General features: G+C 42.4%; 1 protein-coding gene across 1 annotated transcript in view; it reads left to right on the top strand.

The window, feature by feature from the left end:
• Positions 1–6,998: 6,998 nt before the first annotated feature.
• mrps5 (mitochondrial ribosomal protein S5) overlaps positions 6,999–13,094 on the top strand; it is a gene marked incomplete at its 5' end in the record, with an annotated part of 29,809 nt that continues 23,713 nt past the window's right edge. Inside the window, 2 exons of the mRNA XM_080549313.1 lie at positions 6,999–7,047; positions 8,339–8,500. Coding sequence (XP_080405439.1) covers positions 6,999–7,047; positions 8,339–8,500 — 211 coding nt within the window. The remainder of the gene's footprint in view (positions 7,048–8,338; positions 8,501–13,094) is intronic.

Raw genomic sequence — 13,094 nt, 5'->3', positions numbered from 1 at the left:
TCCTGTAGGTAGGTCACCTCTACACCAGCTCCATTCATCTCCGGTTAGGCTGCTGTCGCTACTCATCCTCCAGCTGTTCTTTGAAACCCTGGTCACCTTCCCCGCTCTGCCTGACTGCCTCCTAACAACACACTCACATCACATTCCCAGTGTCATTCTCTCCCCCGTCTCTCTCTCTCTCTCTCCATCTCTCATTCACCCTGTACCGGCAATCATTTAAAGCCTTTCATTCCATTCCTCCTCTCATTTCACACCTCAGATGAACCACCTCCTCCTCTTGCTCTGACTGAACATCTCTCTCTCTCTCTCTCTCTCTCTCTCTCTCTCTCTCTCTCTCTCTCTGACGGGACTCTCTTGTCAAGCTGTTATCCGGGACATGGTTACTCCTGTGATGGAATAATTATTGCCTAAGACATTTTATACATTAATAAGAATATTCTTTCACCTGACTGAATTCACAAGGGCAGAACCAACATTGACGACCTCAGCCTAGTAGACAATGAAACCAGTTTCTCTACTTGAAGCTTGACATTGGCTAGACAACAGACACATTTAAATGATTACAGAGACCTGATTGCTCTCTTTTCTCCTGACCTGCACCTAGATGGACTAAGCCATCTAGAGCAGTTTTGGACTTTTGTGTTTCCCCAGACCCAGTACTCTAGGACCAGACTAAACCGGTTTGTGGCCTTTGTGTTCCTTTTTCACCTTTGTGTCTCTAGGAGAAAGTGGGGGTCGATTCCCCCTTAACCTTCATCCCCCATCATCTTCCTCAATGTACAAATCCACACCCCTTGTAAATGATTGGCCTAGACCTCACCCGAGGGCAGACTTGTTACCTGAGGGCATATATACTGAAATTTAATGAATGATCTGGACTTTGAGAGACACTTTGACCGTTCAGACTTGTCTGACGAACCTGTAAACTTTCTCCTTCTATAGAGGTAAACATTAAATACCTTTTTCCTATGCATTTTGAAACGAAGCAGGCTGCCTTTCTTTAATTTCACTAACACGCCTACCTGATATTGAAGCCATCTTGAATGCTTACCATGAGATGTAAACAATCAACCCATGCTCTTCTCCCCCTCCTGTTTCTCCCTCCAGCTCTTTAATTAACTTTACACTGCAACCGTAGGATGTCTGTCGTTTGGAAAGGCCAAAGTCTGCCTCTAACTCTGCTCTTGTTCAATTAATATTAAGTCATTTTTCATAATTAATATTTAATCTGACAGAGTAGGTTTAATTATTTATTGGCTAGTGCACAATGTTCTCAAACCTTTCTGTGTTCAATTTTGAAGAGATGGTAGAACCACCTATTCCATTATAGGTGGAACCCTTATGTTACGGTTATTGTTAGTCATCATTGGCATCAGCTACTGTGATGCTTTAATCATGAAGAAAACAGAAAGGCTTTGATCAAATAAAAGAGATATGGATGCTTTCTTCAGGACTAATATGTGTAAGAATTGAACAAATAATCAGAGAAAATGTCTCTCTAACATTCCATTATTGTCTTGTGTTTTCAATTTCACTGCCTCAGATTTCATTATGCCTTGGGAATATCTATGTGACAGATCAGCCAGAACACAAGTGCAGACACAGACAAGAGACAGTTAAGAGTAAAAACATGACTCGGGTGTATTTATAAGAGGGAGTATTTTTTATTTTAACCTTTATTTATACAGGTAAAAACACATTGAGCCCCAAGGGCTCATTTTCAAGTGTGACCTGTTCACAGGCATACAACAACATCCACCACAAATACAATACAAAACCTGGCCTACATAGTCTAAAACTAAAACTAGTCTAAAACTAAACTAAAACTACAAAACCTAAAAGAGCTAGGGACAGGGAGGGGTCAGCAATGGGCAAAAGGGAGGGTCAACTCAATTGCAAGAACAAATCATAGACTCGCACTGCATGTCTCTCAGCAAGAGCTTGAAACTGGAAAGAGGGATCAGATGAGACCGTTTCAGACTCTGCTGTAAAGAATTCCAAGAGGAAGGGGCTGCAAATGAGAACGCCCTCTTGCCTTTCATGGTCCGGACCAAGGGGATGGAGTATGTGATGATGTCCTGTGTGCGAAGGCCGTAGACGGAGTAGACGGAGTAGCAGGTAGGAAGGTCGTTAGGCAGGCGGGGGGTTAGGCAGGCAGAGTGGTCGGCAGGCAGGCGGGGGGTCAGGCAGGCAGAGTGGTCGGAAGACAGGGGGTCAGCAGGTGGGAAGGTCGGCAGACAGGCAGGAGGGCAGATAGTAGGACTGGTGGGGCAGGTAGGCAGGACTGTTGGGCAGGCAGGCAGGAGGGCAGGTAGGAGGACTGGTAGGGCAGGCAGGTAGCAGGAGTCAGGTCGGGGTTCTGGAGGCAAGGACAAAAGGGTAAGTAGGAGACCGTTACTGGCGGAACAGTAATAAGGTAGGGGGGGCTAGAAGCGTGACTTCACTAGTAAGCTAAAGCTACGATCTGGCAGAGTGGTGACAGCTGGACCGTGTCTTTATGCAGGGCTAACGAAGTGTAATGTAGAACAGCCGACACCTGACTGCTGCACACCTGACTTCACTCCTGCCAATTAGAGAGAGCGAGAGCGAGAGCGAGAAAAAGAGAGAGAGAGCCACTGCCAGCTACCTCAAGGTAGAGGGCGTGACAATCTACAGACTTTGAAGTTGAATTTACTTAGCATTCCCAGCTTATATTAAGTAAACAAACTCACTTTACCCACGTGGAATCTAGTAAGTAGTAATTTGGCTGTGAAAAGGGATTATTTCATATCAATAATCTCAAATAAAACCGCTCGAGTTGTGGGTTCTAGTTCTGGTGGCATGGTTGTGTTGAGATTTCCCTAGAGAGGAAAATAGCATAATCTGACAGAGTGAACATTACTCACAGCAGCCCAGTGATAAACACTGATAACCCCCTGAGCCGGGGGAAAAAAAATCATTTAAAATGAAAATGTCCGCTCTGGTTTATGGTCTCTCGCCACACTTTCGCTCGCTTTTTTTTCTCCAAGGATGTCATTTTGGGACGTCAGCAGTTGACGATTTACTGTAATGAGCACTACATTTCAAAGCATCCCAATCTTTTGTGATCAGATGAGCTGGCTCTGGATATGAAGTGAACGATGCGTGGATCTAATGGCCCTGTTTAAAAGAGGCATGTGGTGATTTGAAAGCGGTGCTTCCTGCAATATTTGATGGGAACAGAGATTCTCAAAATTTGGACTTGTACCAATGGGCAGGAATGCATTAGCCCCCTGAATGATACCCCTGTCAGCAGTAATGTAGTACCAATAACAGAAAGTTATACGGGGGAGATAAAGGCCATGGGGAGAAGTTAAAACCATGAAGCTCGTTCTTACACTGTATAAACACATTCTCTCTAGTTTAGTTTTAGTTTATTGTTTATTTCACAGGGACAGTGCATATTAAAATACATATGAGACACAAATGCAATATGCCGGAGTTAAGCAATAAGGCTAGTTTAAGTCCGTAGTCCCTGGCCAGATGTTCAGTTGGCACTTGGAAACCTAAAACAATCAAAACAATTAAAATCAACAAATCAAGTACTGGTTAGGCAGGCATAAAAGCAACACACATATTACATAGAGGCACAGACATCAAAGCCGAACATAGTACAATACAAACGCCTTACAAGCAACATGCACATTACAGGGTTAAAAGCACATGAAGAAGACTTGGACTAAATACTGAAGCATAAAATCCACTTTTACACAATGTGTTCCTACAATGCTTCCCAGTCCCACCATGTTTCCTGATTCGAAAACCCTTTCAGATTAGAAAGCTTTATAATTGGCAGGTTCTGTTCCGGATGTCTGTAGTAAGCTGTCCTGCACACTTACACTGTATAAACAGATTCTCTCTACATGAACTAAATTGGACTAAATACTGAAGCATAAAATCCACTTTTACACAATGTGTTCCTACAATGCTTCCCAGTCCCACCATGTTTCCTGATGATTCAAACCCTTTCAGATTAGAAAGCTTTATAATTGGCAGGTTCTGTTCCGGATGTCTGTAGTAAGCTGTCCTGCACCCCCCCCCCCCCCCCCCCCCATCACTCCGTCAGACGGAGGGACTGGTCCAGGCTGCTAGTGCCAAGGTGGACGTATCGATCCCCTGCCTGCCCAGAGAGGCCTCTCTAAATCAGCCTTCTCCAGGTGGCTTTGGAGATTAGTGGCTGACATCAATCAACCAGTGTACGGTGGTGGCTTTCTCCACCGTAACCCCTCTCTACCAGAAACCAAGACCCTGGCCTGGACATATAGAGACACTCGATGGGAGTGCTTTTGCGTTTGTGTGTGTGTCTGCGTGTGTGTGTGTGTGTGTGTGTGTGTGTGTGTGTCTGTGGATTCCCTTTTTTTTTTGTGTGTGTCTCTGCTGTCATTTTATGAAAGACCTCTGAGTGTAGAACTTCTGATAACCGGCATCGCGGTCACCGCTCAGCCCCCGTCACATTCAAACCCAGTTGACCTTGCCTCCTTTGTCAAACTGTCATCTGATTGCAGCACTCTTATCCGGACCGAAAAAGTATATAATACCATGTAAATTACAAATATTACAGTGAATAACATGCAATTGCGACACAATAATTCCCCTCGCTTCGCCAAACAGCAATCACAGCTGATCGCCTTACAGCCACAGCTGAGTGATCAGTGACCCGTTGTACACAAAACGACTTCCCGCATCTGAGGGCCCAGCCGTTTCGCTGTGGAAAGATTAATTATACAGAGCAGGGTGAATGGCAACTGATTATGGAAGTGCCTGTCACAGAAGGAGGGAGAGAGAGGGAGAACAAGAGAGGGAGGCAGAACAGCCGCTTTAATGGACTTAAGCCAAAGAGTGAGGCCCAAGACTGTAGTTCTCCAGCCCCACTAGGCCAGAAGAGATTGGAGTCATTGCACCCATGCAAGACAGCAGAGAAACTATACTTAAATTAAGATTGTGAGATAGCTTCAGTGAGATCTATCAGAGAGGTAACTGTCTGACATAATCCTAGCCACTATTCTGACCATCAACCACACTGTTACCATGGTCACTGATCATGATCAGATCGCTGACCATGACTCAGCCCATAAGAATGCTCAAGTTGCTTCCGCGATTTACAATCATGTCTTGGATTGTTTCAAAATACATTTTACCAAACCTAAACTGACATAAGAAAGATCATACCACTAAAACAAAGCCTCACCTGGATGCTAGGGTAGTTGGAGACACATAGAACACTTTGTTTTATAATGCATTATGTAATACTGATACTGAATCATAATAATAAGTAATGCCTCCTACACAGATCCATGCAGAGTGCACTCTGGTCCCACACCAGTGAGCCTAGACAAGTAAACACTCACACTTAGGTTGTGTAAGTTATGCAGAGAGGCCTCTGAGAGCAACTTGTAATCAAGCACCCAGGGTGAGAGGCTAATGGTGGAACCTGAAGGATAAGGATTGTCTTCCTGTGAAAAAACCCTTTCTTATATACAGCACAGTACAGGAATTGCATTATTATCCATAGGAGATTGTATAAATCATATTAGGGATTGTGCTGACAGGCTGATACCTGCAAGAATCGTCTTCATTTGTTGCCATATTCCCTGACAGCAGCATTGTTGTGTTGTTTGTTGTACTCCCAACCCTCAGCACTGCGTCTCCTGAAGACACCCGCTTTTCCCCTCTACTGTGTCCCTAAAAACGTCTATTGCCCCCCTTGTACTGTTTCTCTGTTTCTCCAGTGGCCAAAAATAAATAAAAAATTGGTTTAGAAGAAGGTCATAGAAGAAGGTTTTTCCTTCTATCAAGGGCCCCGGGCCTGAGCTGGATTACTCTTCCTGCTACGACTGGTGGATTGATGATTCACTTGCTTAGTATTCAAATGTATTGATTGTAAGTCGCTTTGGAATAAGCTAAATGGCAAAAATGTAAATGTAAATGTTAATGTCCCATCCCCACAGTCACTTACTAGGCTCTCTCGCTGAAATGCAGAGAAGCCTTTGCTTATCGTGTACTGCTTCCACTACTAGACAAGGTAAATAAACTGCAACTACTGATAGTATGATGTATTACCGCTGACTGATGGTCTAATCATGGTAAATATTAGACTGGGTCTGGTTAAAAAGTCTGCAAGTCTGGCAACATAATTTTTCAGTTTTTTTCCAGATTATGAAAGGGTAGATTGTAAGCTTTCAAATGATGTGTCATACATTGGAATCTGAAACAAGTTGAAGAAGTCATGCATATTTTAATGTTGATAAAAAAAAAAAAATTACCAAGCCGAGATATATATTTTCAGCCTTTTTTCACAGGTAGGTAATGGGTGGGAACAATAGCTGGTTAACTCCACCCCCCCCCCCCCCCCCCCCCCATTACACTACCTGTCATTATCTACCTGTCATCTGTCAGTGGGGTTGTCAGCTAACCCTCAGGGAACAAATTTGCAGGGCTGACATGTTTAAATTGCTAAATAATAATAACAATAATAATAGTTCAAGATTCATGATTTTTTTATTGCCAAAAGTTATTATATTTTTAATAAAAGATTATGCCTTCAGTATGGCTTCAGTCGATATTGCAGCAGCAAGAGAAAACAAAAAAGGAATTGGAAAAAAAAATAGGCAAGATACAATTGAGCAATACAATAATAGAATGGCAAAAAAACAACAACAACAAAAAACATAATAATATCGTGTCTGGGGGGAGATATCGCACTGTCCTTGCTTTCTGAACAGGCATATATCAATAATATATATATTATTATATATTATAATACTAATAATTATATATAATAATAATATGTACATATATATATATATTATATATATATATATATATATATATATATATATATATATATATACAATAATAGAATGGGGAAAAAAATAATTAAAGAAATAATCCGTGTGCATGCTTTGTGCCCTTGCTTTCTGAACAGGCATATCTCAGACATCTTGTTGTGTTGTGCGGTGAGGTCCTTTCATCATTCAAAGATGGCGGCGGCCATAAGAGTGCGCTGTGCCCTCCTGCTTCATATAGAAGGTGAATATCTTCATTAATGTCTTACTCTCTCAGATGTGTAAACAGTAGAGGAGTCTCTCAGATGTATGTCTTACTGTCTTAAAAATGTCTTGAAAATGATCCTCGGTGCGCTCCGTACAGAGCCAATGTTAGCTATCTAATGCTGCTGTCAGTGTCATTACCTGAGAGCTACACAGGGTTGGGGTGAGCAGAGAGTGTAGCTGGTCATTCATAGAGAGGTCCTCCTATCCTCTATGTGGCTGATCTTTACTACTGCTAAGAAATCGCAATGTTTATACGAGGAGATCATTTTTATTGTGAATTCCATATTCTTCTGCTCGTACGAGCCAAGTTGTTCTGCATGTACTATACTGTACTAGGCAAGTCATTGATGAAGGAAACATGTTTTACTTTTGTTATAGTACCCTATAGTCTAGCCTCAATGTTTTTTTAAATACATTATTATTGGTGGAGTTGGATGGGCTTCCACGGAGTCTTCACAGTTCCAGTGGTCCTGTCTGGGTTCTGTGGGGGTTTCAATCAGCTCTGGGGTTCCTGCTGTGTATGTTTAATATTGTCCTTGTCGTTGTATTGTTTTGTTTGTGCCCTCTATACAAAATTGAAAACCCCAAATAACAGTTTTCAAAAAAACTAAAAACATTATTATAATATTATTATCACTGTGATGGCTTTATATGACGGATCAGCAGTGTAAAGTGGCTTTCTACGCACAGTATGCAGGTCCTTCAGGCCAGCATGAGTGGGAGACATTGTCATTGTGTCATGTATCGAAATACAAATGTCGCCGTTTGTCATTAGTATTCTTTCACTCACTGATGGTTCCATGGTGTCTTCTTTGACGGCCACCAGTCTTTGCAAAAGTGCCTTGCAAAAAATACTTACTAGATTTATACAATCTACACTGAACAAATTATATAAACGCAACACTTGTTTTTTTCAAAGACCTAAGACTTTTTCTATGTACACCAAAGGCCCATTTCTCTCAAATTGTGTTCTCAAATTTGTTTAAATCTGTGTTAGTGAGCACTTAGGGAGAATCCATCCACTTGACAGGTGTGGCATATCAAGATGCTGATTAGACAGCATGATTATTGCAAGATCTTTGGCATTGTGCTGTGTGATAAAACTGCACATTTTAAAGCGGCCTTTTATTGTCACCAGCCTATGGCACATCTGTGCAATAATCACGCTATCTAATCAGCATCTGGATATGCCACACCTGTCAGGATTGTTTAGTTATAAGGCCATTTTACAGTGTTGTAAATGCTATTCTCTCACTGCTGTGTTTCAGGGATATCACCTCTGCAGTTAGGAGGGTTTCGTTCTTACCTGACCAGACCCACTGTCTCTCTACGGACCCCTCCGATCCCTGCTGCCTCTCTAAGGACCCCTTCAGTCCCTGCTGCCTCTGCTACCTGGCAACAGACCAGGCATGGCAGCTTCTTCAACAAGTGTAAGTGCTTGCTCCTCAACTCTCAGGAGGCACTTTACACCCACCGGTCTAATCATTTCGCAATTCTGCTCTAACATTATCTGAGACAGTAGTATAATATAGACATAACTACTTTCATTTGAATTATTATTATTATTTATTTTTTTAAAGCTTGCTAAAGTGAGCCTTTTTATTCACAGTGGGTGAATCTGTCAAACATTCTGAAGACAGGCATGCAGATGTCAATGTGTGCTTGTGCATGTACGTGTGTGCAAGAACAGATAGATAGATAGATAGATAGATAGATAGGTACTTTATTGATCCCCGAGGGGAAATTAAGGCGTTACAGCAGCTCACAAACAACAACAAAATAAAGTGATGATAGAATAATAAAATAAAATAAAATAGGTATCTCAAACATTATATACAGTAAGAACATTCCAGTATGATTTAACATCCCCAAGCCTGACTCTGATCACCCAGATCAAGCCAGCCGGAGCAGGAGTTGTACAGTCTTATTGCGGAAGGCAGAAAGCGCTCCAAACTTCCGCGTCCTCGGCAGCTTATCCACAAGTAGTGAGTATGGTGTTGAATGCACTGGAGAAGTCAAAGAACATGACCCTCACAGTGCTGCCAGCTTTATCTAAATGAGTGAACTCTGTGTAGCAGGTAGATGATGACATCATCCACACCAATATCTGCCTGGTAGACAAACTACAGGGGGTCCCAGATTGTCTTCACCAGGGCCCTCAGTTGTGCTAGCACCAGTCTTTCCATGGTCTTCATGATGTGGGATGTCAAGGCTTACCGGTCTATAGTCATTCAGAACACTGGGGTTCCTTTTCTTTGGTACCGGTACGGTACCAGACAAGATGTTTTCCACATTGATGTGATCTTTTCCAGACTGAGGCTCAGGTTAAAGCGGTAATGGAGTACTCCACAGTCCACACAGCTGGTCCACTCAAACTTTGAGCACCCTCAAGCTCACACAAGCACAACAGAGGCAGCTTCACTCCCCCTCTCCTGCAGGATGATTATTCTTTCTGCATCTGTCATCATCTCCCTCTCAGCCATGTGCGTAGAAGCCAAACACACACTATTCCTCTCACTTTATTAAACCTGCCTCCTTCAGTCAACATTCTCGCCATCATATTGTTTATTATTCAAGACAAATTCGCTACTTCAATAGCTTCAGTAGAACACGGCGCTAACATCGCTTAGGTTGCGTGTTCAATTCTCGCTGGGACCATATATAGTACTGACAAAATGTATGCACTCTCATTCTCTCAAATAACTTGCATCAGCTAAATGGCGTTATAGCCAAAGTCGCCGCTTAATGTAGCCGATGACTTGTAGCTATTCTAAGACTTGTAGATGTGACTTTGGCTAGTAATAAGAGAGATGATGATTTAAATGAATGGGCCTGATGGGATCTCTACTCTTCTGGTTTAAATTGCTAGTTATGGCAGCCCAGCCCAGGTTCATTACTGTTCTAATGAGAAGCATTCTGGCATTGCTGGCTGGCCAACTGGTGGCCGATTCTACTGCCACTGCATATTTAAGCTAATAGATCTAATTAAAGAGTCTGATGGGGGGGGCATTTGAGTGGCCAGCTACAACGTAAATGGGGATTTTGAGTTTTGTTGATTTAAACCAAGGCTAAAATCTATTATTCAGAAAAAAGAACACAGCACTACAAAGCTTTCAACATCGAGTCTAGAGAGTTCAGAGATATGGTGGTGCTCCTATTTTTTATTTTTTTATGTCAGTCGTGGAAACTTCTAGATGCAGTGTCAGGTTGCTGCAGAGTTGTGTTCTTTTGTTATGTTCCACACCGGGCTAAAGAGGTTCAAGAGGACTTTAAAGAAAACAAAAATCCCTCAGCAAATGAGATTATGGATAGGCTAGTTTTAAAAACTGCACTGTTTCTTTTACTTTTTCTTCTTCATCTGTTGGTGTTATTTTTCTTGTTATTAAACCAGATTTGATGAGTAAGATATAGAGACTGCCCCTGCTTGTTTACTGTTTCAGCACTGCAGTCCCATTCGGTTGTTAAGTCTGACGTCAAACGTCAAAATGTCAACGGGTCCAAACCAGAAATTCCCCGCACCAGAGTACCACAGCGGTAGAATGACAGTTCAATCGTTTTTTAGACTCAGATCTATTCATACAACAAGGGACACAGCACTTTCCCGTTTTCCCCATATTGTCAGGGTCTTTGAGCCTCGGAAAAGCGCTATATAAATATAATGAATTATTATTATTACTGAGGCATTTCGAAGAGAGCACCTCAGCTAACTTTGGACCCGGAAACACGTCACGACTTAACAACCGAATAGTCTTGAGCAGAGAAAAGCTGATAGATGATAGAAGAATGATGCCGGGACTCGATTTATCACATTCAAAAGTATGCCAAACTAAAATCATCGATGCCAATGTTTACCAAACCATACAACTCAACTCCCTCAAGGACTACTTCTAACAATTAAACCTACAATTGGAAATGTTTTTTTAATTTATTTTTTTAACACATTTACTTAAACAACTGTGCAGATTCCAAATTTGGTAACGAAATAACCATACAATCTCCATGTTTTTTTTAATGTAACCATATTTCCACAACTCTGCTCCAAATTAATATTCAATCATATATGTCTTCAGAAAGACTGGAGTGTTAGATATCATATTATAGGCTACCTTGAGTTATGAAATAATAACGGGCAGTGATAAAGATACCTGTCGCCAAGATAAAGAGAACTCAGGGTAATCCCAAACCAGGTGCAGTAATGTTCTGTGGCTCCCCCGGTGGACAGAGCAAACAGTTCGGCTCGGCTGGGAATTATTTTCATTGTCTTTTACGGGAGGGGGGGGGGGGGGGGGGGTTGTATACAACCTATGAATGAGTGAAATAGGTCATTTGATGATTTTTTTGGGGGAGGATAGTAGAACATTTGACCGAGAGAGTGCCTCGATTAATGGCGCAGTCATTGAGTGATAATTCCTTGCACCAGAGATGGGGGCTTTGTATAAAACATGAATGTATGTCATTATCTCCTGACAAATTAGAACACAGGTAGACGAAGAACTATTGTACACATTTAGGCTGCTAGGACTCTTTTCAATTCTCACCAAAGGGCACAGTTGATTGGGCTCTCGAGGTTTGGCTCACTGACACAACAATAGCACTTTCCATTGTCATCAAGGGCTTTTGCTTTTAGTACACAGCCTCTTGAGATGCTCGAGCACACTCGTTACGCCTGTCTTTGCTTAAGTTAATTAACTCATAATCAAATCTCAGAGCAGCATCAAAACGTGGGGGTTGAGCAGCCCCCCACCCCCCCACCCCCCTCCTAAAAACTAGGACATAGATTCTGCAAGTACGCTGCAGAGTTACTGGTGTTTGTTTGTTTGTTGAATGCGCAGTGCTCTCCCGTGGGTATGATCAAGGCACAGTGTAGCTGTGCAGATTGTGATGCAGGGCGCGGAGGCTCTGGTGTGTGAGGTCGATCCCGGCGTTGTGGCAGAAAGATTGGTTTCATCTCAGGAGCACAAAGGGAGCGGAAAAATCAAAAACATATTTGTTGAAGCAGATGTCGGTCTATTCCCCAAGCTGGGGAAAATTATACAGACGGTATTACGGTTTATTCAGCTGTTGTTTCCTCGGCTGCCTAGACCGGCTAATGTATCTACAGTCTAGACAGCAGTGTTGGAACCTGGGTTGATGATTTCATAACAAAGTGAAGTGACGGCAAGCGACTCAGGTATTGAACAGCCTAGTAGTGTTCTCGGATATACAGTGCCTATAGAAAAATCATCATACCCCTTTTGAAACGGTTACTTTATTTGTTGTACAGCCTGAAATCAATCTTTTTTCCAGCTTTATGTGCAAATGTTAGCCTTACAACATCAAACTAATGAAAAAAAGCAAGGCGACGGTTCTGAAAATGTATACAAATAAATAAAAACAAGAATAACAGGGTTGGAAAAGTCATCATCCCCCTGATTTAATACTTGGTCGAGCCACCTTTTGCTGAAATTACAGCCATCAATCTGTTTGGCTTTTCACACCTAGGAGAGTATTTGCCCGTTCTTCCTTGCAGAATTGATCGAGTTCCGTCAGATTATGTGGTGAGCGGCGATGGACAGCTCTCTTCACGTCCATCCACAGATTTTCGAGCGGATTTAAGTCAGGGCTCTGACTCGGCCACTCAAGGACATTCACCTTCCTATCCTTAAGCCACTGTGTTGTTCTTTTGGCGGTAGGCTATGTTTTGGATCGTTGTGGTGTTGGAAGGTGAATGACCTGCCTGTCATCAGCTGTCTAGCAGAGGGAAGCAGGTTTTCCTCAATCATTTGGGTGTACTTTGCAGCATCCATTTTCCCTTCGCCCAGTCCCCGCTGGAGAGAAACCTCCCCACAACATAATGTCGTCACCACCACCATGCTTCACGGTAGGTATGGTGTGTTTTGGCTGGTGTGTTGTGTTTGGTTTTTCGCCAAATATAGCGCTTGGTGTTCAGTCCAAACAAGTTCAATCTTGGTATCGTCTGACCATAAAACCTTTTTCCACATGGCAACAGAATCTTCCAGAGGTGTTTTTGCATAGCACAAAGGA

The sequence above is a fragment of the Nansenia antarctica genome, assembly GCF_963989245.1.
Source record: "Nansenia antarctica genome assembly, chromosome: 19".
Lineage (NCBI taxonomy): Eukaryota > Metazoa > Chordata > Actinopteri > Argentiniformes > Microstomatidae > Nansenia > Nansenia antarctica.
Note: the sequence above shows the minus strand (reverse complement) of the source record. Positions and strands in the feature narration are given on the sequence as shown.